Source organism: Xenopus tropicalis, chromosome 1, assembly GCF_000004195.4.
Source record: "Xenopus tropicalis strain Nigerian chromosome 1, UCB_Xtro_10.0, whole genome shotgun sequence".
Lineage (NCBI taxonomy): Eukaryota > Metazoa > Chordata > Amphibia > Anura > Pipidae > Xenopus > Xenopus tropicalis.
The window spans coordinates 211121239-211145915 of record NC_030677.2 but is presented as its reverse complement, the minus strand read 5'-3'; the positions used below and the strand labels follow the sequence as shown (position 1 = coordinate 211145915).

The 24677-nt window shown below is 45.5% G+C and overlaps 2 protein-coding genes across 2 annotated transcripts in view; both read right to left on the bottom strand.

Moving 5' to 3' along the window:
• The window catches only part of ube2r2 (ubiquitin conjugating enzyme E2 R2), a 25915-nt gene extending 18825 nt beyond the window's left edge, over positions 1–7090 (bottom strand). Inside the window, 1 exon segment of the mRNA NM_001079234.1 lies at positions 6666–7090. Within this exon segment, the coding sequence (NP_001072702.1) occupies positions 6666–6842 (177 nt within the window). The 5' untranslated portion in view covers positions 6843–7090.
• Positions 6938–24677, bottom strand: LOC116412552 (uncharacterized protein DKFZp434B061-like). Its single transcript, XM_031906794.1, has 3 exons — positions 24659–24677; positions 7812–7930; positions 6938–7704 (listed from the first exon to the last, which is right to left on the bottom strand). Exons 1-3 carry the CDS (start codon positions 24675–24677, stop codon positions 6958–6960), a joined length of 885 nt encoding a protein of 294 aa, XP_031762654.1. The 3' UTR covers positions 6938–6957.

Here is a 24677-nt window from a genome sequence, read left to right as displayed (position 1 = left end):
TTACCCACTGCCCAATCGGATCCACAACTGCTTTATTTGTTTGAAAACCCTCGGTTATCGCAAAACAAACGTTATCAGAAGGCAAGGCAGAAGGGGGCGAAAAACAAAACAAAAAAAGCTGTAGAAAAATAAAATTTGCAAATATTAAGACCTGCCCCCATATGAAAAATATCTACCCATAATGCATAGCGGAGAATGCATGAATTGGGGTACCACCCTGCTATATATTGTGCTATACAGCCTGTCCAGTTTAGGTACCAGCCTTTATACTCACAAAGGCACCCTACTAACTCTACCTGCTTACCCCCCCACCCATTTGCACCCTAGGCAGCCACCCCTGCTGCCCACCCTAAGGTCAGTGCGTATGGGGCCCCTTAAGAGGGGTTGGCTCAACTTTTAAGTTACAGGACGTCCTATCCACTGCCTTTGCTGGAAACAATGCTTTGCTCCAGAGGAGAAGGCTATAAATGCAGAAAACAGATGCCTTAGACTAAACATCATAGCCAAGGACATTCATGAGTGCAATATTACCCACAGGGAATGCCAAGGCTCCAACCAACCATCAGCAAAGCTGCTAGGTCACCGTGGGTCTCTTTATAAACAACGTGGCTACGGGAACCATCTCCAAGTTTGCTTCTAATACTCCAGGGCAGCAGGGTTGCCCAACTGGCAGCAGCATTTGGAGATTTTTATGGGCCTCAGTTGGTTCAGCCAGGCCTATAAAATATAAACTTAACTGTGCATTGAACCTTGCCATGGGAGTGAAGGTCATCACAACATTCCTACAGGATTATTATACTACACCACACAAGTCTGGGAAGGGTTACAAAGTCATTTTTTGAAATGGCCATACACTTGGTGGCCTTCTGCACTATCCAAACCCATTGGCCCAAAGGTTCATTGTGCAGATATCACGACAAAAATCATTTTGGACAGTTATATCTGTGTGTGAATGGCTAGCATAAGCCTCAGACTCGAAGGAACCATCATCTCCAAATATGGAAGACTGGTGAATCCACCAAAGAGTGGCCATCTCAAAATTTGCCAAAAACAAAACTCAAGGCCTCTAGCCATAGCTAAAGTCGGTGTTCCTAACTCCACAATAAGACTGACTGGGATACAACGGAGAATAGAAAGGGGGAAAAACCGACTGCAGTTCAAAAGTAACATCAATGCTTGTCAACAAATGGATTCTCCCCAATGTTTTTGTCAAAATTTTATATAAACAAACAAGTGGCGGTGGTTATGTTCTAGACTCTAGAACAGAGGTGCTCAAACTTCTGAACCAAGGGGCCGTATCAAGGGCCCCTCAGACTTTTGAGATGCCCGGACTGCCATCACCCCCCACCCCGTCTGCAAACTCTGTGGCCCAAACTAGTCGCATCCCCCCCCCCAACCCCTCCCGTCTCCAGCGCTCCAATTGTCTGTCCCCCGGTCTGCCGTCCGTCCTGCCTCTGGGCTCCCCCGACCTGCTCCCCGCTGAGACCTCTCTCTCCGCTGCCAGGGGTGAGGACGCAGCGGGGGGCCGGGTAAATTCTCCTGGGGCGCCAGAGTTTGAGGACCGATGCTCTAAAATCTAGAGTAAAACCTGTTTGCGAGCTGAAGCCGAAGTTCGATTGGGTTATGCAGCAAGATATTAATCCAAACGTAAAAAGCAAGTCTACATCTGAATTGCAGAGGAGAAGCAAAAATGTTTTGGACAGGCCTAGTGCCCCGTGGAACCCTATAGAGATGCGGTGCCAGAACCTGCAGTTTGGTAAGGAACGGGCTAAGATTCTTCAACAGCGATGGTAGCAAGGTAGTACAAATATTATCATTTTACAGGGTACTTTTGTACATTTGGAAGATCACGAAGACTTTAGAAAGATGGCAGAAAACAAAAATGGAGGCCTTGTTGGAGAGCAAGTACACAAGATAATGACAAACTGTATCTGTATGTAAAGTTGGAATCTCTTTTCCGGTGAAACTGAGCAGAATGTCAAAAAAACACCACGGGGCAACATGCCGAACGTATCCTAAACTGAACAAGGAAGATTTATGGCGCTCCCTGCCACAGTGACACAAGGCCAAACAGGTATGTACACATGTATTTAGAACAGGAAAAGTATAACTTGGCCCCGGACAGAATTATTTTGCCAGTATAATAGCAAAACTGCCCCCATAAACTCTGAGGGGGCAACAAACATGCTGTAGGCAGCACGTGATGCGTGGGTCAGCAATGATGCCTTGCAGCTCTTGGTTCAATTCCAGCCAAGGAGTTTGTATGTTTGCCCCATACTTTAATGGGTTTCTTCTGGGCACTCCACTTTCCTCCTACACTCCACATACACAGGAAGGTTATTGGCTTCTGATGAAAATTACTCTAGTGTGTATGACTGTGATAAGGGCCCTAGATTGTAAGCTCCGCTGGGGCAGAATATGTCAGTGCAATAGCCACTTACCTCCTTTGTGAGGAGACTTGCACTGGGTCTAACTGGGTATACCTATACACCACAACCTATGGGACCTCGCACACCAAATAATTTACACTTTTTTTATTTGAATGTATCCCTCACTTTTGGGGCTTTTCATGGGTATAGTATAAATAATTATGGGTGTGCTCACCAGACTGAGGGTCCATACACAGTATTGCCACCTATCAACAGGCTGAATGGGTGTACTCACTGGACTGGGGGTCCATACACAGTGTTGCCACCTATCAACAGGCTGAATGGTTTGCTCACCGGACTGGGGGTCCCTACACAGTATTGCCACCTATCAACAGGCTGAACAGGTGTGCTCACCGGATTGGGGGTCCCTACATAGTATTGCCATCTATCAACAGGCTGAATGGGTATGCCCACCGGACTGGGGGGTCCCCACACAGTATTGCCACCTATCAACAGGCTGAATGGGTGTGCTCACCGGACTGGGGGTCCATACACAGTATTGCCACCTATCAACAGGCTGAATGGGTGTGCCCAGCGGACTGGGGGTCCCTGCACAGTATTGCCACCTATCAACAGGCTGAATGGGTGTGCCCAGCGGACTGGGGGTCCCTGCACAGTATTGCCACCTATCAACAGGCTGAATGGGTGTGCCCAGCGGACTGGGGGTCCCTGCACAGTATTGCCACCTATCAACAGGCTGAATGGGTGTGCCCACCGGACTACCTATCAAACTTAATTCAACATCCACTCGTGGTTCAGTGTCCAAACAATCAGACATTATTCTGGCCATCTGTATATTGGCCAAAATGGACCATTAGGCCCATGGACCAGTCACTAGGAATCATGGAAATGTCCATCCTATATTGGGTATATTGGGGTGTGTGACACTGACATCTCCTGACTGCACAAACCTATACAAATGCTGGGGTTCCGCTGTGAACCACTTAGTTGCAGCACCACCGAAATAAATAGGGCGAGATTATCACTGTGACTAATAGTGAAGCAAGAAACTCGAAACATACATTTACAATTTTTAGATGTGTTAATCGCAAAGCCAAAAGGAAACTTTCAGCAGAGCTGTATGTGTGACTTTAGATGTGTCATGGCTCCACACATTCCCTCCTTGGGGGTAAATAACAGCACGTAACTGCAGGCAGCAGGTATTTTGTTGGGGCCAATGCCGACAGATAGAGAGAAAAAAAACTCAGGTGTGCAAAAATATGTTAAATTGTGCATTCCTTCACACTATTCAAGGGAAGGGGGTTCTGTAAGTACTGCCTGCCTGGGCCTGGTTCCAATGCCCAATCCCAGGGTTCCCTTAGTGGGTGTTGCAAGTCGAGCTGCAACTCAAGCCCTTTGCACACAAATGCAGAAACATTTGCGCCCATGTTGGTGCATTGTGGACAAGTTGCGGCTGGTCGTGGCTGTACTTGTGCTTTCATAAATTCATAAATTAACCCTCAGGGACTTTTTAGTTTATCCCCAGCTCTATAAACTGTACTCATTCCTAACCTGCGGCTGCCCAGTAACCACTTGAACAGGGTTTTTATTTATATTTGTGAAATATGTTGGGGTTCACCCACAACCTCTAAGGGTGAGACACACACGGAACTACTTAGTAGCAGTTACTTGTCACGGCTACTAAACGCCAGCAAATACTGAGAACTGCCTCTACTCACCACGAGCGCTGCATCGTTGGTGCTGGGCCTATTAAGGTGGCCAAACACGTGGCGATTTGCGATCTTTCGCGTGACCATCGGTCGCACAAAAGATCGTTCAATTTGCCACTAACGTTCAGGGCTGAAACGGCAGATAAGGATGTAAAAACAATAGGATTTCTACCTCCTTCTGCCGATTCAGCCCTGAAGGCAGATTTTGCTCAGGAGCCTTCTATGGCGCCCGATCAAAATCTTTTAACCCACCCGATTGGCGAGTCGATCGATATCAGCAGCCTCCTGCGATATAGGTCGACTTGCCATACACGCACCGAATATCATATGAAACGAGGTTTGGTACGATATTATCGGTGCTTGTATCGGTACTTTTCCAAAAGTCGCAGCTACTAATCACCCCGTGCCTCTTCACCCTAAATGTCTAACTTTGATTCCCTCTTTCTCTGTAATAATAAAAAAGTAACTTGTACTTCAAACTAGCTAATTTATAATTAATCCTTACTGGGGCAAAACAATCCTATTGGGTTTATATATATTTTTTTTTTAGAAGCCCGCTTGTCCAGAAAACCCTAGGTCCCACACAATAATAAACCAACATTTACTTTCATAACATCGTAAAATTATTTTACCTGGGTCCTGGCCAAAATGATTACCCTTTCCCACTCTGACTACTAAAGATCCCTATAAATGTGGCCCCTATTCTATGGCTAAACACAGAATAAAGGAAAGTGATTAGACTCTCATCCGTAAATCCAGAATAAAGGTCACCAATTGGCTTAAGTCGGACCCAGTATTGTAGAACGTGCGTGGCCAAGAGGATTCAGTTTAAACTGACACAAACAAATGAAAGTTGAATTGCCCACATACATACACAGATGTGGATCACTGAGCAAATAGGTGTTTACCCCAAATCTCTCATCATAAAATGATCTTCAAGTTGGGCTTTCAGAGTATCTAAAGGGAGCAACTTATGCCCTTATAATATTTACTGGGGTTCAGGTTGGGTCTCTTGTTTTGGGCCCCCACAGGTGGCCCTGCCCAACATACTGGGAACCACTATCACAGGCCACACTGGAGGAGCCATTACCCAGTAAGGGTTAAAGGTAAGCCATAGAGCAAATGCAGTGTCATGGGCTTCCTACAGCCCTCACATGAAAGGCAAGTTACATTTTCCACTGCATTAATCATTTATAGGATCAATCACACACTGTGGATAATAAACTAGGGATAACAGAGTTTTTACCGTGCTCGTAAGAGCTAACAATAAAAAAAAATGGTGTTATATCACAGGTAATGAGAACCCAAGCCCTTGGAAATCTCATAAACACCTTCTTGCCATCAACAGCGGATCCAAAGGAAGCCTGCTAGCCAGTACCTGGGCTAAAGGCTTAGGCACTTAAGGTGGCCATTTGCTTGTTTGGCGAGGTCACCAAGCGAGCTGATCTTCTCCCGATATTGGGCCAAACAATTGAATTTCATTGGGCATAGGTGCTGTTGGATCAGGAACCACATCAATGAGCCAATGCAGTCCCAGATGCAACAGAAAATCAAACCTGCCTGATTGAGATATGCTCAATTTTTAGGCCAGATCTCAGTCAGGTAGGCCCATACACAGGCAGATAGGCTGCCAAATTGGTGAAGGGGTGAAGACACACTGGGCTACTAGTAGCAGCTACTTTTTCAAGGCTACTAAACTCCATATTGTTTATCGCAGGGTTATACTGAGAATTGCCTCTGCTAAAACACACGTAGAGACAGTTATCAGTAAATGATCAGCATTGTCTATTTTAGTAGCTGCTACTAGTAGCTCTGTGTGTCTTCACCCTAAGGGCTCTGGTACACGGGGAGATTAGTCGCCCGCGGCAAAACTCCCTGCTCGCGGGCGACTAATCTCCCCGAGTTGCCTTCCCTCTGCCATCCCACCGGCGAACATGTAAGTCGCCGGCGGGATGGCAGACGCGGCGGCGCGATTTCGCGCAAATCGCCGAAAAAGACTCGCGAGGCTTTTTCGGCGATTTCCCGAAATCGCCTCGCCGCGTCTGCCATCCCGCCGGCGACTTACATGTTCGCCGGTGGGATGGCAGAGGGAAGGCAACTCGGGGAGATTAGTCGCCCGCGAGCAGGGAGTTTTGCCGCGGGCGACTAATCTCCCCGTGTACCAGAGCCCTAAAGGACACGGAGCTACTAGTCGGAGCTACTAATCGCAGCTACTAAAACAGACAATGCTGATCATTTACTGATAATTGTCTGTACGTGTGTTTAGCAGAGGCAATTCTTAGTATTGTCTATTGCAGGGCCTGGTGTTTAGTAGCTGTGACAAGTAGCTGCTACTAAGTAGCTCCATGTTTCTTCACCCTAAGGGTAGGGATGCCCAACTTGTAGACTCCAACCACCAGTGAGTCAGGGGAGCAGCAGGTCCAATTAAAGGGGATGACTGATAGAATTCCATGAATCATTCCTAAAGAGCAGAGGGCGCAGATACACATTTATTTTGTATATACAAAAATAAATCTGGACACAGCTTGGAATTCACACCCCAAAAATGTTTAGGTCAGGCACTCACCTTAAAATAGCCCCCCTCATACAGGGTATTAGGAGGCCCAAATATTGCCACTTCCCAGTTATACAGGTCACTTTCATCAACCAGAGTTATCCTAAATCCCTCCACCGGCTCTTCCTGCAGGGACTTCAGCTCCAACATCAGGGCCTTCTGGGAGCTGGTCATCTGCTGCTGGGCCATGGTGGGCGCAGAGGTGGGAGGTAAGGGTCGGGGTGCTTCTCCCAGCAGGGTATGGGGGGGGGGGGGCAAAGAGATTCTCTCCTGGGGCAAGTCTCTTCTCTTAGGGGGGCTTTCTTTAGCTCAATGTGGTAGTCAGGCTCCCTCTCAGGAATGGGGTTGGGGGCCTCCACCTGTAAGGGGAATGGTCTACTAAAGTCTCTCCCAGGGCCACACAAAGGCTTCCCTTGGGGGCAGTGAATGGAGCTGGATACTGAGGGGCCACACAAAGGCTTCCCTTGGGGGGCTGCGAATGGAGCTGGATACTGAGAGGCCACACAAAGGCTTCCCTTGGGGGCTGCGAATGGAGCTGGATACTGAGGGGCCACACCAAGGCTTCTCTTGGGGGGCTGCGAATGGAGCTGGATACTGAGGGGCCACACCAAGGCTTCTCTTGGGGGGCTGCGAATGGAGCTGGATACTGAGGGGCCACACCAAGGCTTCTCTTGGGGGGCTGCGAATGGAGCTGGATACTGAGGGGCCACACAAAGGCTTCCCTTGGGGGGCTGCGAATGGAGCTGGATACTGAGGGGCCACACAAAGGCTTCCCTTGGGGGGCTGCGAATGGAGCTGGATTCAGGGGCCACACAAAGGCTTGTGAATGGAGCTGGATACTGAGGGGCCACACAAAGGCTTGTGAATGGAGCTGGATACTGAGGGGCCACACAAAGGCAATTCCCTTGGGGGGGTGTGAATGGAGCTGGATACTGAGGGGCCACACAAAGGCAATTCCCTTGGGGGGGTGTGAATGGAGCTGGATACTGAGGGGCCACACAAAGGCTTGTGAATGGAGCTGGATACTGAGGGGCCACACAAAGGCAATTCCCTTGGGGGGTGTGAATGGAGCTGGATAGTGAGGGGCCACACAAAGGCAATTCCCTTGGGGGGCTGTGAATGGAGCTGGATACTGAGGGGCCACACAAAGGCAATTCCCTTGGGGGAGGGCACAGTTGCACACAATAGAAGTGTGAGGGGCAGGGAAGGGCCCCCCCTACAGCCACACGGAAGTGGTTTCCCCCAGCAGAGGATGAATGAAGGAGGGCACACAGGGGCTCAGTAAGTTGGGCCAGTCCTGTCAGGGCGCCAGTGGGTGCCGGGCCTCAGGCTGCTCTCTCCCCGGTGGGTGAGTTGGGTCCGTGTGTGTCAGGCTGGGCTCCCCGGGCCCCTGTGTGAGTGTCAGAGAGCCCGGGCCTGTGTCGGTCAGTGCAGCTTACGGGCCTGTGGCCCCTTCCCGCCCGGGTGTCAGTGTAGGAGGAGGCAGTGCGGGCCGGAAGGCTGTCAGGCCGGGCAGGGTGCGGGGCGGTGCGGGGACTGAGACTCTTCCGATCCCCGGGGTGCGGGCCCAACTGTTCGCTTCTCTCAAATGGTCTCTACCTCAGCCGGACCCGCCAGGGCTCCGCCTCCCACTCCTTTTGTGACGTCACACGCACGGCGCCGCAAATACACGCCCAGGGGCGGGGCCTCCGCTGCATACACGTGTGTGTCACTAGGTACCACTCTGTGTGTGTCACTGTGTGTGTGTGTCACTAGGTATCCCTCTGTGTGTCACTGTGTGTGTCACTAGGTACCCCTCTGTGTGTGTCACTGTGTGTGTGTGTGTGTGTCACTAGGTACCCCTCTGTGTGTCACTGTGTGTGTGTGTGTGTGTCACTGTGTGTGTGTGTGTGTGTGTGTCACTAGGTACCCCTCTGTGTGTCACTGTGTGTGTCACTAGGTATCCCTCTGTGTGTGTCACTGTGTGTGTGTGTGTCACTAGGTACCACTCTGTGTGTGTCACTGTGTGTGTGTCACTAGGTACCCCTCTGTGTGTCACTGTGTGTGTGTGTGTGTGTGTCACTAGGTACCCCTCTGTGTGTCACTGTGTGTGTGTGTGTGTGTCACTGTGTGTGTGTGTGTGTGTGTGTCACTAGGTACCCCTCTGTGTGTCACTGTGTGTGTCACTAGGTATCCCTCTGTGTGTGTCACTGTGTGTGTGTGTGTCACTAGGTACCACTCTGTGTGTGTCACTGTGTGTGTGTCACTAGGTACCCCTCTGTGTGTCACTGTGTGTGTGTGTGTGTGTGTCACTAGGTACCCCTCTGTGTGTCACTGTGTGTGTGTGTGTGTGTCACTGTGTGTGTGTGTGTGTCACTAGGTACCCCTCTGTGTGTCACTGTGTGTGTCACTAGGTATCCCTCTGTGTGTGTCACTGTGTGTGTGTGTGTCACTAGGTACCACTCTGTGTGTGTCACTGTGTGTGTGTCACTAGGTACCCCTCTGTGTGTCACTGTGTGTGTGTGTCACTGTGTGTGTGTGTGTGTCACTAGGTACCCCTCTGTGTGTCACTGTGTGTGTGTGTGTGTCACTAGGTACCCCTCTGTGTGTCACTGTGTGTGTGTCACTAGGTATCCCTCTGTGTGTGTCACTGTGTGTGTGTGTGTCACTAGGTACCCCTCTGTGTGTCACTGTGTGTCACTGTGTGTGTGTCACTAGGTACCCCTCTGTGTGTCACTGTGTGTGTGTGTGTGTGTGTCACTAGGTACCCCTCTGTGTGTCACTGTGTGTGTGTGTGTGTGTGTGTGTCACTGTGTGTGTGTCACTAGGTACCCCTCTGTGTGTCACTGTGTGTGTGTGTGTCACTGTGTGTGTGTGTGTCACTAGGTACCCCTCTGTGTGTCACTGTGTGTGTCACTGTGTGTGTGTCACTGTGTGTGTGTGTGTCACTAGGTACCCCTCTGTGTGTCACTGTGTGTGTCACTGTGTGTGTGTCACTAGGTACCCCTCTGTGTGTCACTGTGTGTGTGTGTGTGTCACTGTGTGTGTGTCACTAGGTACCCCTCTGTGTGTCACTGTGTGTGTGTGTGTGTGTCACTAGGTACCCCTCTGTGTGTCACTGTGTGTGTGTGTCACTAGGTACCCCTCTGTGTGTCACTGTGTGTGTGTGTGTGTGTGTCACTAGGTACCCCTCTGTGTGTCACTGTGTGTGTGTGTGTGTCACTGTGTGTGTGTCACTAGGTACCCCTCTGTGTGTCACTGTGTGTGTGTGTGTGTGTCACTGTGTGTGTGTGTGTGTGTCACTAGGTACCCCTCTGTGTGTGTGTCACTGTGTGTGTCACTGTGTGTGTGTCACTGTGTGTGTGTGTGTGTCACTAGGTACCACTCTGTGTGTGTCACTGTGTGTGTGTGTCACTAGGTACCCCTCTGTGTGTCACTGTGTGTGTCACTGTGTGTGTGTGTCACTAGGTACCACTCTGTGTGTGTGTGTGTGTCACTGTGTGTCTGTCACTGTATGTGTGTCTGCGTCACTGTGTGTGTATGTCAGTGTGTGTCACTGTGTGTTTGTCACTGTGTGTGTGTTGCTAGGTACTATACTGTGTGTGCCACTAGGTACTGTGTGTGTCATTATGTGTTTGTCACTGTGTGTGTGTGTCCCTAGGTACTATACTGTGTGTGTGGGGCGGGGTAAAAAGGTACTGTGTGCGGGGGCGGAAGGTACTGTGTGATGTCACTGTGTGCGGGGGCGGGGTCAGTAGGTACTGTGTGATGTCACTATGTGTGATGCTGATGTTACTCTATAATAAACTGTTCATATAAAGATTTCCATTGATTAATGTGCTAATAAAGAGTTAAAATGAATAATTAATGAGCTAATTAGTCAGATCACTGGGGGCAGTGGGATTCCCCTTCAGTTGTTTCATTCATTGGGGGGCAGTGGGGTTCCCCTTCAGTTGTTTCATTCATTGGGGGGCAGTGGGATTCCCCTTCAGTTGTTTCATTCATTGGGGGGCAGTGGGATTCCCCTTCAGTTGTTTCATTCATTGGGGGGCAGTGGGGTTCCCCTTCAGTTGTTTCATTCATTGGGGGGCAGTGGGATTCCCCTTCAGTTGTTTCATTCATTGGGGGGCAGTGGGATTCCCCTTCAGTTGTTTCATTCATTGGGGGGCAGTGGGATTCCCCTTCAGTTGTTTCATTCATTGGGGGGCAGTGGGGTTCCCCTTCAGTTGTTTCATTCATTGGGGGGCAGTGGGGTTCCCCTTCAGTTGTTTCATTCATTGGGGGGCAGTGGGGTTCCCCTTCAGTTGTTTCATTCATTGGGGGGCAGTGGGATTCCCCTTCAGTTGTTTCATTCATTGGGGGGCAGTGGGATTCCCCTTCAGTTGTTTCATTCATTGGGGGGCAGTGGGATTCCCCTTCAGTTGTTTCATTCATTGGGGGGCAGTGGGATTCCCCTTCAGTTGTTTCATTCATTGGGGGGCAGTGGGATTCCCCTTCAGTTGTTTCATTCATTGGGGGGCAGTGGGATTCCCCTTCAGTTGTTTCATTCATTGGGGGGCAGTGGGGTTTGTCCCTGCAAAGCTTCTCTGCTTTGGCTTTATACGCAAGTTACTTACATTTCTGGGCAAGTTACTTACATTTCTGGGCAAGTTACTTACGTTTCTGGGCAAGTTACTTACATTTCTGGGCAAGTTACTGACATTTCTAGGCAAGTTACTTACGTTTCTGGGCAAGTTACTTACATTTCTGGGCAAGTTACTGACATTTCTAGGCAAGTTACTTACGTTTCTGGGCAAGTTACTTACATTTCTGGGCAAGTTACTGACATTTCTAGGCAAGTTACTTACGTTTCTGGGCAAGTTACTTACAATTCTGGGCAAGTTACTTATGTTTCTGGGCAAGTTACTCACGTTTGTGGGCAAGTTACTTACGTTTCTGGGCAAGTTACTTACGTTTCTGGGCAAGTTACTTAGTTTCTGGGCAAGTTACTTAGTTTCTGGGCAAGTTACTTACATTTCTGGGCAAGTTACTGACGTTTCTAGGCAAGTTACTTACGTTTCTGGGCAAGTTACTTACATTTCTGGGCAAGTTACTGACGTTTCTGGGCAAGTTACTGACGTTTCTGGGCAAGTTACTTACATTTGTGGGAAAGTTACTTATGTTTCTGGGCAAGTTACTCACGTTTGTGGGCAAGTTACTCACGTTTCTGGGCAAGTTACTTATGTTTCTGGGCAAGTTACTTACGTCTCTGGGCAAGTTACTTACGTTTCTGGGCAAGTTACTTACGTTTCTGGGCAAGTTACTTACGTTTCTGGGCAAGTTACTCGCGTTTCTGGGCAAGTTACTCGCGTTTCTGGGCAAGTTACTCGCGTTTCTGGGCAAGTTACTTAAGTTTCTGGGCAAGTTACTCACGTTTCTGGGCAAGTTACTCACGTTTGTGGGCAAGTTACTTACGTTTCTGGGCAAGTTACTCACGTTTCTGGGCAAGTTACGTTTCTGGGCAAGTTACTTACTTTCTGGGCAAGTTACTTACTTTCTGGGCAAGTTACTCACGTTTCTGGGCAAGTTACTCGCGTTTCTGGGCAAGTTACTCGCGTTTCTGGGCAAGTTACTCGCGTTTCTGGGCAAGTTACTCACGTTTCTGGGCAAGTTACTCACGTTTCTGGGCAAGTTACTTACGTTTCTGGGCAAGTTACTCGCGTTTCTGGGCAAGTTACTCGCGTTTCTGGGCAAGTTACTCGCATTTCTGGGCAATTTACGACTTTTTTAGGGAGTTTTTGTGGAACTTAAGTAAATTGTGTAAGTTTTGGTGTAACTTTATGTGTCACTTTAGCGCCGTGACCAGGTCCCTTTGCGGAAGAAGATTTCCCAGGGCCCAGCACAATTGTACCCCCCACCCCTCCCTGGCGGCCCTGACAGGGGCATTAGGAGAGATAGTGGTGCTCAAGGGATAGCGCCCCAGTTGGGTGCACTTTTCAGCCAATAGGAGCGAGGACCGCCAGTGAATTTGACTTGTCATTTAATGAGATTGCAGTAGGTAGTGGGAGTATTTAAAAAGTAATTTTGCCTTCTTCTGACTCTTTCCAGCTTTCAATTGGGGGTCACTGACTCCGGCAGGCAAAATAATTTTACTCTGTGAGGTTACAGGGGCGGGGTTACAGTTTTATTGTTATTATTACATTTTATAACATATTTTTCTATTCAGATCCTTTCCTATTCATATACCAGTCTCTCATTCAATCCCTGGTTGCTAAGGTCATTTAGATCCTAGCAACCAGATAACTACTGCAGTTTCAACCTGCTGAACGAAAAGTGAAATAACGAAAAAACTACAAATAATAAAAACTGAAGACCAATTGCAAGTTGTCTCAGAATATCCCTCTCTACATCATACATATCCCCTTTAAATGAAAAGCCAGCAGGGCTTGTGGACACGGCGTATTGTTTGTTGGCAGCGGCTGCTGGAAACATCGAGTACCAATAGAACAGGGGGTCACACAGATTCTTGTTTTCCCATTGATGTTTATTGTAAAATCCTGAAAGAGCTCAAGGATAGCGTTTGCTGCTGAACTTTGATATATTGCGTATTGTTTAGAAAGCGACGCGCCTCAGCGCAGCACCTTATGCAATATCCTGTTTTATTTGTTGGAGAAAATTCAAGGACTGTTTTCACTTGTTCTGTTTTGTTGGTACATAAATACCACCCCGAGCTTTCCGGCCGCCCGAGCAATCGAATTAGGGACCATAAACAAGAGAATCAGCTACGGTATATAGTGTCCCATTGCTACAAAATGATAACTATATATGTTTAATGGAAAGTATATTCAGAAACTTGAAGGGCTGATATGTATCCAACTCTATCCCGTGCTCATATGGAAGAGTCAGTGATATGTATCCAACTCTATCCTGTGCTCATATGGAAGAGTCAGTGATATGTATCCAACTCTATCCCGTGCTCATATGGAAGAGCCAGTGATATGTATCCAACTCTATCCCGTGCTCATATGGAAGAGCCAGTGATATGTATCCAACTCTATCCTGTGCTCATATGGAAGAGCCAGTGATATGTATCCAACTCTATCCTGTGCTCATATGGAAGAGCCAGTGATATGTATCCAATTCTATCCCGTGCTCATATGGAAGAGCCAGTGATATGTATCCAACTCTATCCCGTGCTCATATGGAAGAGCCAGTGATATGTATCCAACTCTATCCTGTGCTCATATGGAAGAGCCAGTGATATGTATCCAATTCTATCCCGTGCTCATATGGAAGAGCCAGTGATATGTATCCAACTCTATCCTGTGCTCATATGGAAGAGCCAGTGATATGTATCCAACTCTATCCTGTGCTCATATGGAAGAGTCAGTGATATGTATCCAACTCTATCCCGTGCTCATATGGAAGAGCCAGTGATATGTATCCAACTCTATCCTGTGCTCATATGGAAGAGCCAGTGATATGTATCCAACTCTATCCTGTGCTCATATGGAAGAGCCAGTGATATGTATCCAACTCTATCCCGTGCTCATATGGAAGAGTCAGTGATATGTATCCAACTCTATCCCGTGCTCATATGGAAGAGTCAGTGATATGTATCCAACTCTATCCCGTGCTCATATGGAAGAGTCAGTGATATGTATCCAACTCTATCCCGTGCTCATATGGAAGAGTCAGTGATATGTATCCAACTCTATCCCGTGCTCATATGGAAGAGCCAGTGATATGTATCCAACTCTATCCCGTGCTCATATGGAAGAGCCAGTGATATGTGTCCAACTCTATCCCGTGCTCATATGGAAGAGCCAGTGAAATGTATCCATCTCTATCCCGTGCTCATATGGAAGAGTCAGTGATATGTATCCAACTCTATCCCGTGCTCATATGGAAGAGTCAGTGATATGTATCCAACTCTATCCCGTGCTCATATGGAAGAGTCAATGATATGTATCCAACTCTTTCCCGTGCTCATATGGAAGAGCCAGTGATATGTATCCAACTCTATCCCGTGCTCATATGGAAGAGCCAGTGATATGTATCCAACTCTATCCCGTGCTCATATGGAAGAGTCAGTGATATGTATCCAACTCTATCCCGTGCTCATATGGAAGAGCCAGTGATATGTATCCAACTCTATCCCGTGCTCATATGGAAGAGCCAGTGATATGTATCCAACTCTATCCTGTGCTCATATGGAAGAGCCAGTGATATGTATCCAACTCTATCCCGTGCTCATATGGAAGAGCCAGTGATATGTATCCAACTCTATCCTGTGCTCATATGGAAGAGCCAGTGATATGTATCCAACTCTATCCCGTGCTCATATGGAAGAGCCAGTGATATGTATCCAACTCTATCCTGTGCTCATATGGAAGAGCCAGTGATATGTATCCAACTCTATCCCGTGCTCATATGGAAGAGCCAGTGATATGTATCCAACTCTATCCTGTGCTCATATGGAAGAGTCAGTGATATGTATCCAACTCTATCCCGTGCTCATATGGAAGAGTCAGTGATATGTATCCAACTCTTTCCCGTGCTCATATGGAAGAGTCAGTGATATGTATCCAACTCTATCCCGTGTTCATATGGAAGAGCCAGTGATATGTATCCAACTCTATCCCGTGCTCATATGGAAGAGCCAGTGATATGTATCCAACTCTATCCCGTGCTCATATGGAAGAGTCAGTGATATGTATCCAATTCTATTGTGTGCTGATATGAAAGAGCCAATGATATGTATCCAACTCTATTGTGTTCTTGTAGAGTTGGTACGCCAAGGATATATGAGGGCAGTGAGGAGGTTGGGGAATGCCCTGCCGGGGGATGTTGGGTAGGGGGTCCCTCACGGTGAGGGCAGTGAGGTTGGGGAATGCCTTTTGGAGTGATGTTGTGATGGCAGATTCTTTTAATGCCTATAAGAAGGGCTTGGATGAGTTCTTAAACAAGCAGAATACTGCTTGTGATACTAAAATATAAAATTGGTATAGGTATTGGTATATACAGTTTATATAAGTGTATAGATAGGCTTCACCTGGAGGGGTTGAACTTGATGGAATTTGGTCTTTTTTCAACCCAACTTAACTATGTATGTAACTATGTGTCCACCTCTGTCATATCCAGCTCAGATGCTGAATCCTTGGGTTAAGGAAAAGGAGCTAGTATGTATTACTGGGGGACCCTGGCTCCTTTTAAGGGTTTGAAGTAAGGTCCAAAGACAAATCTGACTGGGAAACAGGCAGAACAGGTGCTTGGCAAATAGAAGCATCCAGAGAGGTAAAAAGCAAGGCAGAAGCTAGGCACTGGGACAGGTAGGGTTAAATGTAAGCAACAACAAGGTATACATTAATTTACCTGTCTGAGAAATGGCTGTGTGGCTACTTTACCTCTACAAATTCTCTGTATGTCCCTATAGACCCCCCTCTATTGCCCGCTTTGTTTTTTACATTCAAATGCTGGGTATCATGTTTGGATATTAAATCCCTGCTGCAAGTACTCATTTAATACATATTATACTACAATATATCATTGTTCTTGCTTTCTTTTTTTCTAGTTATGAACTTAGCTTTTTAGATTTATTGTTGTATTGTTTTAGCAAGAAGAATAACTTACTGAGTTATGGGCAGCCTGGAGGTGCTAGGGTTCCACTAGTGGGGAGCGCCATGAGTGGGGCATTGGTTGACAGAGCCAAGCCATAGACTAACCTATTGTTGTGCTCGTTCATCAGAGGCCTAAAAATAAACATCACGCCCCAAACAAATTGGCAGCTGATCCTGTAATGATCATGAGTCAGGCAGCTGCGTTGGTATGAAGCAATTCCGTGGCTGCAGGCTTGCACTTTATTGGCCGACTCTGTGTCTGTGCCACTCTGGGCCAATCGGGCTGCTTTGCTCGCCCAGCAGGAGGTTTAGGGTTTAGAATTAAACTATAGGTAAGTTAGTGACACAGATTCCAGGGAGAACCCAGGTAAAGATCTGGGGCAAGGTCAGTAGAATATTCTAGATACTCTTCAAGGGACTTTGTTAGTAATCCCAGGCTCCATACTGTTAAGTTAACAGGGCCCTATACCTCAGAGAACACTAAATACTATCCCATTTGTCACCTGGTCCCCTGGGTGGTGGAGCCTGCCAACCATTAAATGAATGAAATAGTGCCCAGTCCGTGGGTGAATAGTGGGCAGAGTTTTCATCAGTGGTATGAAATCGTGTGTCCACCAGGCTTTTTTCCATTTTACTTTGTTGACAAGGCCCACCATCCAGGAGGCCCAGGTGACCAGTGGGCTAATATTTGGGGCCCCTGGGGGGTAGGGCCTTTAAATAGTGAATAAAGTACCCCCTATTGTAAAATATAGGGATATAAAAAGTCACCGAGGAGTTCCTTATAATATATAGTGAATAAAGTACCCCCTATTGTAACATATAGGGATATTATAAGTCCCCGAGAGGTTCCTTATAATATATAGTGAATAAAGTACCCCATATTGTAACATATAGGGATATTATAAGTCCCCGAGGAGTTCCTTATAATACATAGTGAATAAAGTACCCCCTATTGTAACATATAGGGATATTATAAGTCACCGAGGAGTTCCTTATAATATATAGTGAATAAAGTACCCCCTATTGTAACATATAGGGATATTATAAGCCCCCGAGCGGTTCCTTATAATATATAGTGAATAAAGTACCCCCTATTGTAACATATAGGGCTATTATAAGTCACAGAGGAGTTCCTTATAATATATAGTGAATAAAGTACTCCCTATTGTAACATATAGGGATATTATAAGCTCCCGAGGAGTTCCTTATAATATATAGTGAATAAAGTACCCCCTATTGTAACATATAGGGATATTATAAGTCCCCGAGGGGTTCCTTATAATATATAGTGAATAAAGTGCCCCCTATTGTAACATATAGGGCTATTATAAGTCACAGAGGAGTTCCTTATAATATATAGTGAATAAAGTACTCCCTATTGTAACATATAGGGATATTATAAGTCCCCGAGGGGTTCCTTATAATATATAGTGAATAAAGTGCCCCCTATTGTAACATATAGGGATATTATAAGTCCCCGAGGAGTTCCTTATAATACATAGTGAATAAAGTACCCCCTATTGTAACATATAGGGATATTATAAGTCCCCGAGGGGTTCCTTATAATATATAGTGAATAAAGTACCCCCTATTGTAACATATAGGGATATTATAAGTCCCCGAGGAGTTCCTTATAATACATAGTGAATAAAGTACCCCCTATTGTAACATATAGGGATATTATAAGCCCCCGAGGAGTTCCTTATAATATATAGTGAATAAAGTACCCCCTATTGTAACATATAGGGATATTATAAGTCCCCGAGGAGTTCCTTATAATACATAGTGAATAAAGTACCCCCTATTGTAACATATAGGGATATTATAAGTCACCGAGGAGTTCCTTATAATATATAGTGAATAAAGTACCCCCTATTGTAACATATAGGGATATTATAAGCCCCCGAGCGGTTCCTTATAATATATAGTGAATAAAGTACCCCCTATTGTAACATATAGGGCTATTATAAGTCCCAGAGGAGTTCCTTATAATATATAGTGAATAAAGTACCCCCTATTGTAACATATAGGGATATTATAAGTCACCGAGGAGTTCCATATAATATATAGTGAATAACGTACCCCCTATTGTAACATATAGGGATATTATAAGCCCCTGAGCGGTTCCTTATAATATATAGTGAATAAAGTACCCCCTATTGTAACATATAGGGCTATTATAAGTCCCAGAGGAGTTCCTTATAATATATAGTGAATAAAGTGCCCCCTATTGTAAAATATAGGGATATTATAAGTCCCCGAGGAGTTCCTTATAATATATAGTGAATAAAGTACCCCCTATTGTAACATATAGGGATATTATAAGCCCCCGAGGAGTTCCTTATAATATACAGTGAATAAAGTACCCCCTATTGTAACATATAGGGATATTATAAGTCCCCGAGGGGTTCCTTATAATATATAGTGAATAAAGTGCCCCCTATTGTAACATATAGGGATATTATAAGTTCCAGAGGAGTTCCTTATAATATATAGTGAATAAAGTGCCCCCTATTGTAACATATAGGGATATTATAAGTTCCAGAGGAGTTCCTTATAATATATAGTGAATAAAGTGCCCCCTATTGTAACATATAGGGATATTATAAGTTCCAGAGGAGTTCCTTATAATATATAGTGAATAAAGTACCCCCTATTGTAAACTATAGGGATAGAAAAAGTCACCGATGAGTTCCATGACCATATAAAGGCACGAAGGCCTTATAATATCATCATATTTTACAACAGGGGGTACTTTATTTATTATAATATACAAGTTTTAGTGAGTCATGTGAAATGACATCACTAAGCTCCGATTATAACTGATGACATCACTAAGCACCGTCTTTAAAGATATCATTTCCAGTTTGGTCCCATAGGGAAATGACCCAACTGTTTGTTATAACATAATTACTGATGGCAGCGCTGGTAGTACCCCTTGCACCCCCCTGATGGTGGCCCTGATAGGAGTTAAATCTGAGGCCCTCCCTCTGTGCGGTTAAACCACGATTTCCACTGGCAGTACCCGTGTTACTCTAGCTGGGCATCCATGGCACCAATAGTAAAGGGCCAGTATCACTGAATAGTGAATCCAAAACATTTTATCTGTAGAGAGAAACATTGCATTCCAGTTGTGCTGTACAGCCATTTCCCTATGGAGACAACAACCATAACAGTAATGCAGCACCTCATACAGACGTTGGGGTGGGGTCTCGCCCCCGGATTGAGGCCTGGGACATGACTATAAGCATGGGGAGGCTGTTTGCTGCCAATAACATGTTTAAGGCAGGGCACTCACGGTTATGGTGAATCACTACTGAATTTTCCTGTTTTATAATTATACCCATTAGTATCTCTTCCACCCATCCTGTCACCTTCCCAGAAACCTTCCTGGGGCTGACACATAGCCAGTGATGTAATCAGGGCCGGCCTAGAGCCAATTGGGCCCAATAGGGCCCCGCACCGGGGGGAATAAGCACATAAAGCAATAATCACCAGAGAAAAACCAGGCAGGCTTCTATAATTGTACAGAGCTGCTTCTGCCACTTTTTAGCCAATAAATGTGTTTGTTTTACCTCTTTACAAGGCAATTCCCCCAGTCCCTTTATCAGAATAAACATTGTGGGGCCCATTTATCAATATATGATTGGTTGCGATTACAAAAAAAATCGTAGTTTTTCTAACTTTTAGAACTGTGTGTATTTTCTGCAAATTTTTTGTTAATTTCCAAGATTTTTTTGTGCTTTGTGACAGTTTGTGTGACAAAATCGTATTTGTCGCAATGAGTATGAAAGTTTAGGAATTCATTCAAGCTTCGGTATCATGACTTTCTTTTGGTCAAGTCAGAAAGGGTTTCGCGCCGTTTACGATCAATGGGATACGGAAATTTCGTGACTTTAGGATCGCCAATACGTTTCCGATCGCTTCAATGCCAAAATTTTGGAACTTTCGGAATGTAAAGGTAAAATCACTGGGGGGATGTAAACAGAGGCCATTGCCAGGGAAGCACCAAATTTACCTCGTTTCGTATGATATTCAGTGCGTATATGGCGGATCGACTAGATGTCCGATATCGCAAAAGCTTCGGATACTGGGCGTCTCAGCGATCGGGTCAAAAGGTGGAATGCATTTTGTTTCTAACTCCATATTCAGCCGTGAATGTCAATGGAGGGAATGAAGGAATGAAGGAAAGATCATTATTGGTACGTGTATGGCCACCTTAAGTCCCATTTAACCCAATTAGCAGATATTTGCATAAGAATCCAATGAATGCCAGTGCCCTCTCACCCCTCCTCACATTATTATAGGATTTGCCCAATACTTAGGCAGGTTTTTCAGCTTTTATAGGTGTGCACGTTTCTATGTTAAGCAGTATTTATTTTTATAAGTGCGCGTGGGGGGGTGGATAAGATATTATTACCTTTATAGGCAAAAACATTCAAATATCCTATGTACATTTCTGCTTGATGGTGTCTAATATACCTTTGTAACCACAGACGGACCCTGCCCAGACAGAGGGGCATATACTTAGTAGCAGCTACTTGTCACGGCTACTAAAAGCCAGAAAATCCCCTGCCATAGACAATACTGAGAAAACACGTTTAAATAATCAGCATTGTCTATTTCAGTAGCCGTGACAAGTAGCTGCTACTAGTAGCACTGTGTGTCTTCACCCTAATACTTTTAGGGTCGTGACACACGAGAAGATTAGTCGCACCACAACAAATCTCTGTTGTCACGGGCGACTAATCCCCCCACAATGCCATCCCACCGGCAAGGCAACTTCTGCGACTTCGGCAAATCGTGCCGCGTATGCCATCCCACTGGCGATTTACATTCTAGCTAGTGGGATGGCATCGCAGGGAGATTAGTCGCCCACGACAATGGAGATTTGTCGCGGTGTGACTAATCTCCCAGTGTACCCCTGCCCTTAAGGGTGAAGACACACAGGGCTATTAGTAGCAGCTACTTGTCACGGCTACTAACACAGACAATGCTGATCATCTACTGATAATTGTCTCTACGTGATAGCAGAGGCAATTTTCAGTATTGTCTATGGCAGGGGATTTTCTGGAGTTTAGTAGCCATGAAAAAGTAGCTGCTACTAGTAGCTCAGTGTGTCTTAGGGCTCTGGCACACGGGGGAGATTAGGCGCCCGCGACAAAACTCCCTGTTCGCGGGCGACTAATCTCCCCGAGTTGCCTACCCCTGCCATCCCACAGGCGAACATGTAAGTCGCCGGCGGGATGGCAGACGCGGTGACGCGATTTCGCGCAAATCGCAGAAAAAGACTTGCGAGTCTTTTTCAGCGATTTCGGGAAATCGCGCTGCCGCGTGTGCCATCCCGCCGGCGACTTACATGTTCACCGGCGGGATAGCGGGTCATGGCAACTCGGGGAGATTAGTCGCCCGTGAACAGGGAGTTTTGTCACCCCCTTGTGCCAGAGCCCTTAGCCCTAAATGAGCTGCTCGCTGAAAGGGTAGTTCTACCACTTATCATATGAGACTATCGCTCTGGTCTCTGCCATAAAGCAAGGCAACACTGCCTTCTGTCAGTTCCGGAAATAAAATAGAAACTGAGATGAGTGGGTGAAAAGTATCTACCCAAAGTGAGTTCATTTATAGAATGAGCCAAGTAGGTCATGTGCCGCACAAATACGCGGGCGAGTAGTGGTTAGTCCTGGGCGGAGACCACCCATGGTCTGCTTCTCATTATTTGAAATGTACACGTGAACTCCTTGTTTACCCCCTGTGCAGCTTTGGATAGACCAAGGTCAAGTAAAACAAAGAGTTAATGGGGTGGTACACCTTTAAGTTAACTTTTAGTATGGTATAGAATGGCCTATTGCTAGCAACTTTGGTTTCATTATTTTTTTTATAGTTTTTGAATAATTCTCTGCCTCTATCCAGCTTTGAAATGGGGGTCACTGACCCCGACAGCCAAAAAAATATTTAAAAAAAAAAAAAAATTCATATTCCTATGCTTACTTTTATTATTAGCTCTGTATAAACAACCCCCTCTCTGTCAACCCTTGTTGTGACTGTTTTGACTTACAGCTAAGCAGTAGTCCATTATGTAGGAGGTTTACCTTTGCACCGGTTCTGCTAATTATCAAGAACCAGGAAATTGGAAATACGGAGACCCTTCGATTTCTCTCTCTGCCCTCTTTAGCTAAAAAAAAATAACAAAAATCACATGTTTCTTAATGAAAATAGTAGATGGGAAGCAGGCAGTAGGAAGCTCAGCATCCCTATGAATTAGGCACTGTAATAAATATTGGAGAATATTGTCAGTAAGAGAGATAATAAGAAAGAGGCCAAATCACTCACTCCTACCCCCATACAGAGAGATGTGCAATTGTAAATATCATTAAAGGCTTATTGGCTGGGTGTCGGGCTCAGGTTTCTATCTGATAGGGCTAGTAAGCCTCGCGCACAGACGTTTATGTAAAGGGATAGGTCATCTTTGAATTTCATATGATGTAGACATTAATGTTCTGAGACAATTTGCAAACAGGTCTTAATTTTTTATGGTTTTTTATAAAGCTTTTTCTTTAGCAGCTCTCTATTTGGTATTTTAGCAGCTATCTGGTTGCTAGGGTCTTATTAACCAAACTTAATAATGAATTAATACAAACTGATTGGTTGAACTCTCATAAAGGAACGTGGTAGCACATCTGCCTCTTCCAAACATACAAAACTGTTTAAAACCGATTGCAGCAAAGGACAAGACAGTACATCTCCTTCTGCCAAGATGCCACCCTAGCTGGCCAACTAGTGTATCAGGTTGTGCTCTGTTTTCTGCCAGAATAGTCAGGGAAAGGTAGAGCAAGGAAAGGAATAGAACAGAAAGGAAATAGTAGAGCAGGAAATGAATAGAACAGAAAGGAAATGGTAGAGCAGGAAATGAATAGAACAGAAAGGAAATGGTAGAGCAGGAAATGAATAGAACAGAAAGGAAATGGTAGAGCAGGAAATGAATAGAACAGAAAGAAAATGGTAGAGCAGGAAATGAGCAAAGCAGGCACCCAGAAACTACTAGACCAGGAAGAACAGACAGGAAATAGTAGAGCAGGAAATGAGCAGAACAGACAGGAAAATGCAGAGCAGGAAATGAGCAGAACATAAAGGAAATTGTAGAGCAGGAAATGAACAGAACAGAAAGGAAATAGTAGAGCAAGAAATAAGCAAAGCAGACACCCAGAAACTACTAGACCAGGAAGAACAGACAGGAAATAGTAGAGCAGGAAATGAGCAGAACAAAAGGGAAATGTTAGAGTAGGAAATGAGCAGAACATAAAGAAATTGTAGAGCAGGAAATGAACAGAACAGAAAAGAAGTAAGTGAGCAGAACAGAAGGAAATGGTAGAGCAGGAAATAAGCAAAGCAGGCACCCAGAAACTACTAGACCAGGAAGAACAGACAGGAAATAGTAGAGCAGGAAATGAGCAGAACAGACAGGAAGAGGTAGAGCAGGAAATGAGCAGAACATAAAGGAAATAGTAGAGCAGGAAATAAGCAAAGCAGACACCCAGAAACTACTAGACCAGAAAGAACAGACAGGAAATAGTAGAGCATGAAATGAGCAGAACAGAAGGGAAATGGTAGAGCAGGAAATGAGCAGAACATAAAGGAAATTGTAGAGCAGGAAATGAACAGAACAGAAAAGAAGGAAATGAGCAGAACAGAAGGAAATGGTAGAGCAGGAAATAAGCAAAGCAGGCACTCAGAAACTACTAGACCAGGAAGAACAGACAGGAAATAGTAGAGCAGGAAATGAGCAGAACAGAAAGGAAATGGTAGAGCAGGAAATGAGCAGAACAGAAAGGAAATGGTAAAAGCAGGAAATGAGCAGAACAGACAGGAAAAGGTAGAGCAGGAAATGAGCAGAACATAAAGGAAATTGTAGAGCAGGAAATGAACAGAACAGAAAGGAAATAGTAGAGCAGGAAAGAAGCAAAGCAGACACCCAGAAACTACTAGACCAGAAAGAACAGACAGGAAATAGTAGAGCAGGAAATGAGCAGAACAGAAGGGAAATGGTAGAGCAGGAAATGAGCAGAACATAAAGGAAATTGTAGAGCAGGAAATGAACCGTCTCCACCTTTCCCTCCTATCACCACCTTGCCCTGTTTAATCCTGACATAATGGGGCTCATTTGTAAACACTGGGCAAATTTGCACCTGGGCAGTAACTCATAGCAACCAATCAGTGATTAGTTTTTTTTGAGCCAGCTGCAGGTAGAACAATGAAATCAAACGTCTGTTTGGTTGCCATGGGTAACTGCCCAGATGTCTGGTGTTTATAAATGATCGTAATGTTTCCATCTTGCATTGCTGTTGTTGTCTTAGTCTCTTGTCTCCAGTTTTCATTACCATCGCCAGACTTAACTTATTTGGGCCCCTGAGAGAAAGCTCTGAAGCCAACCTTGGTTTTCCACCACCAT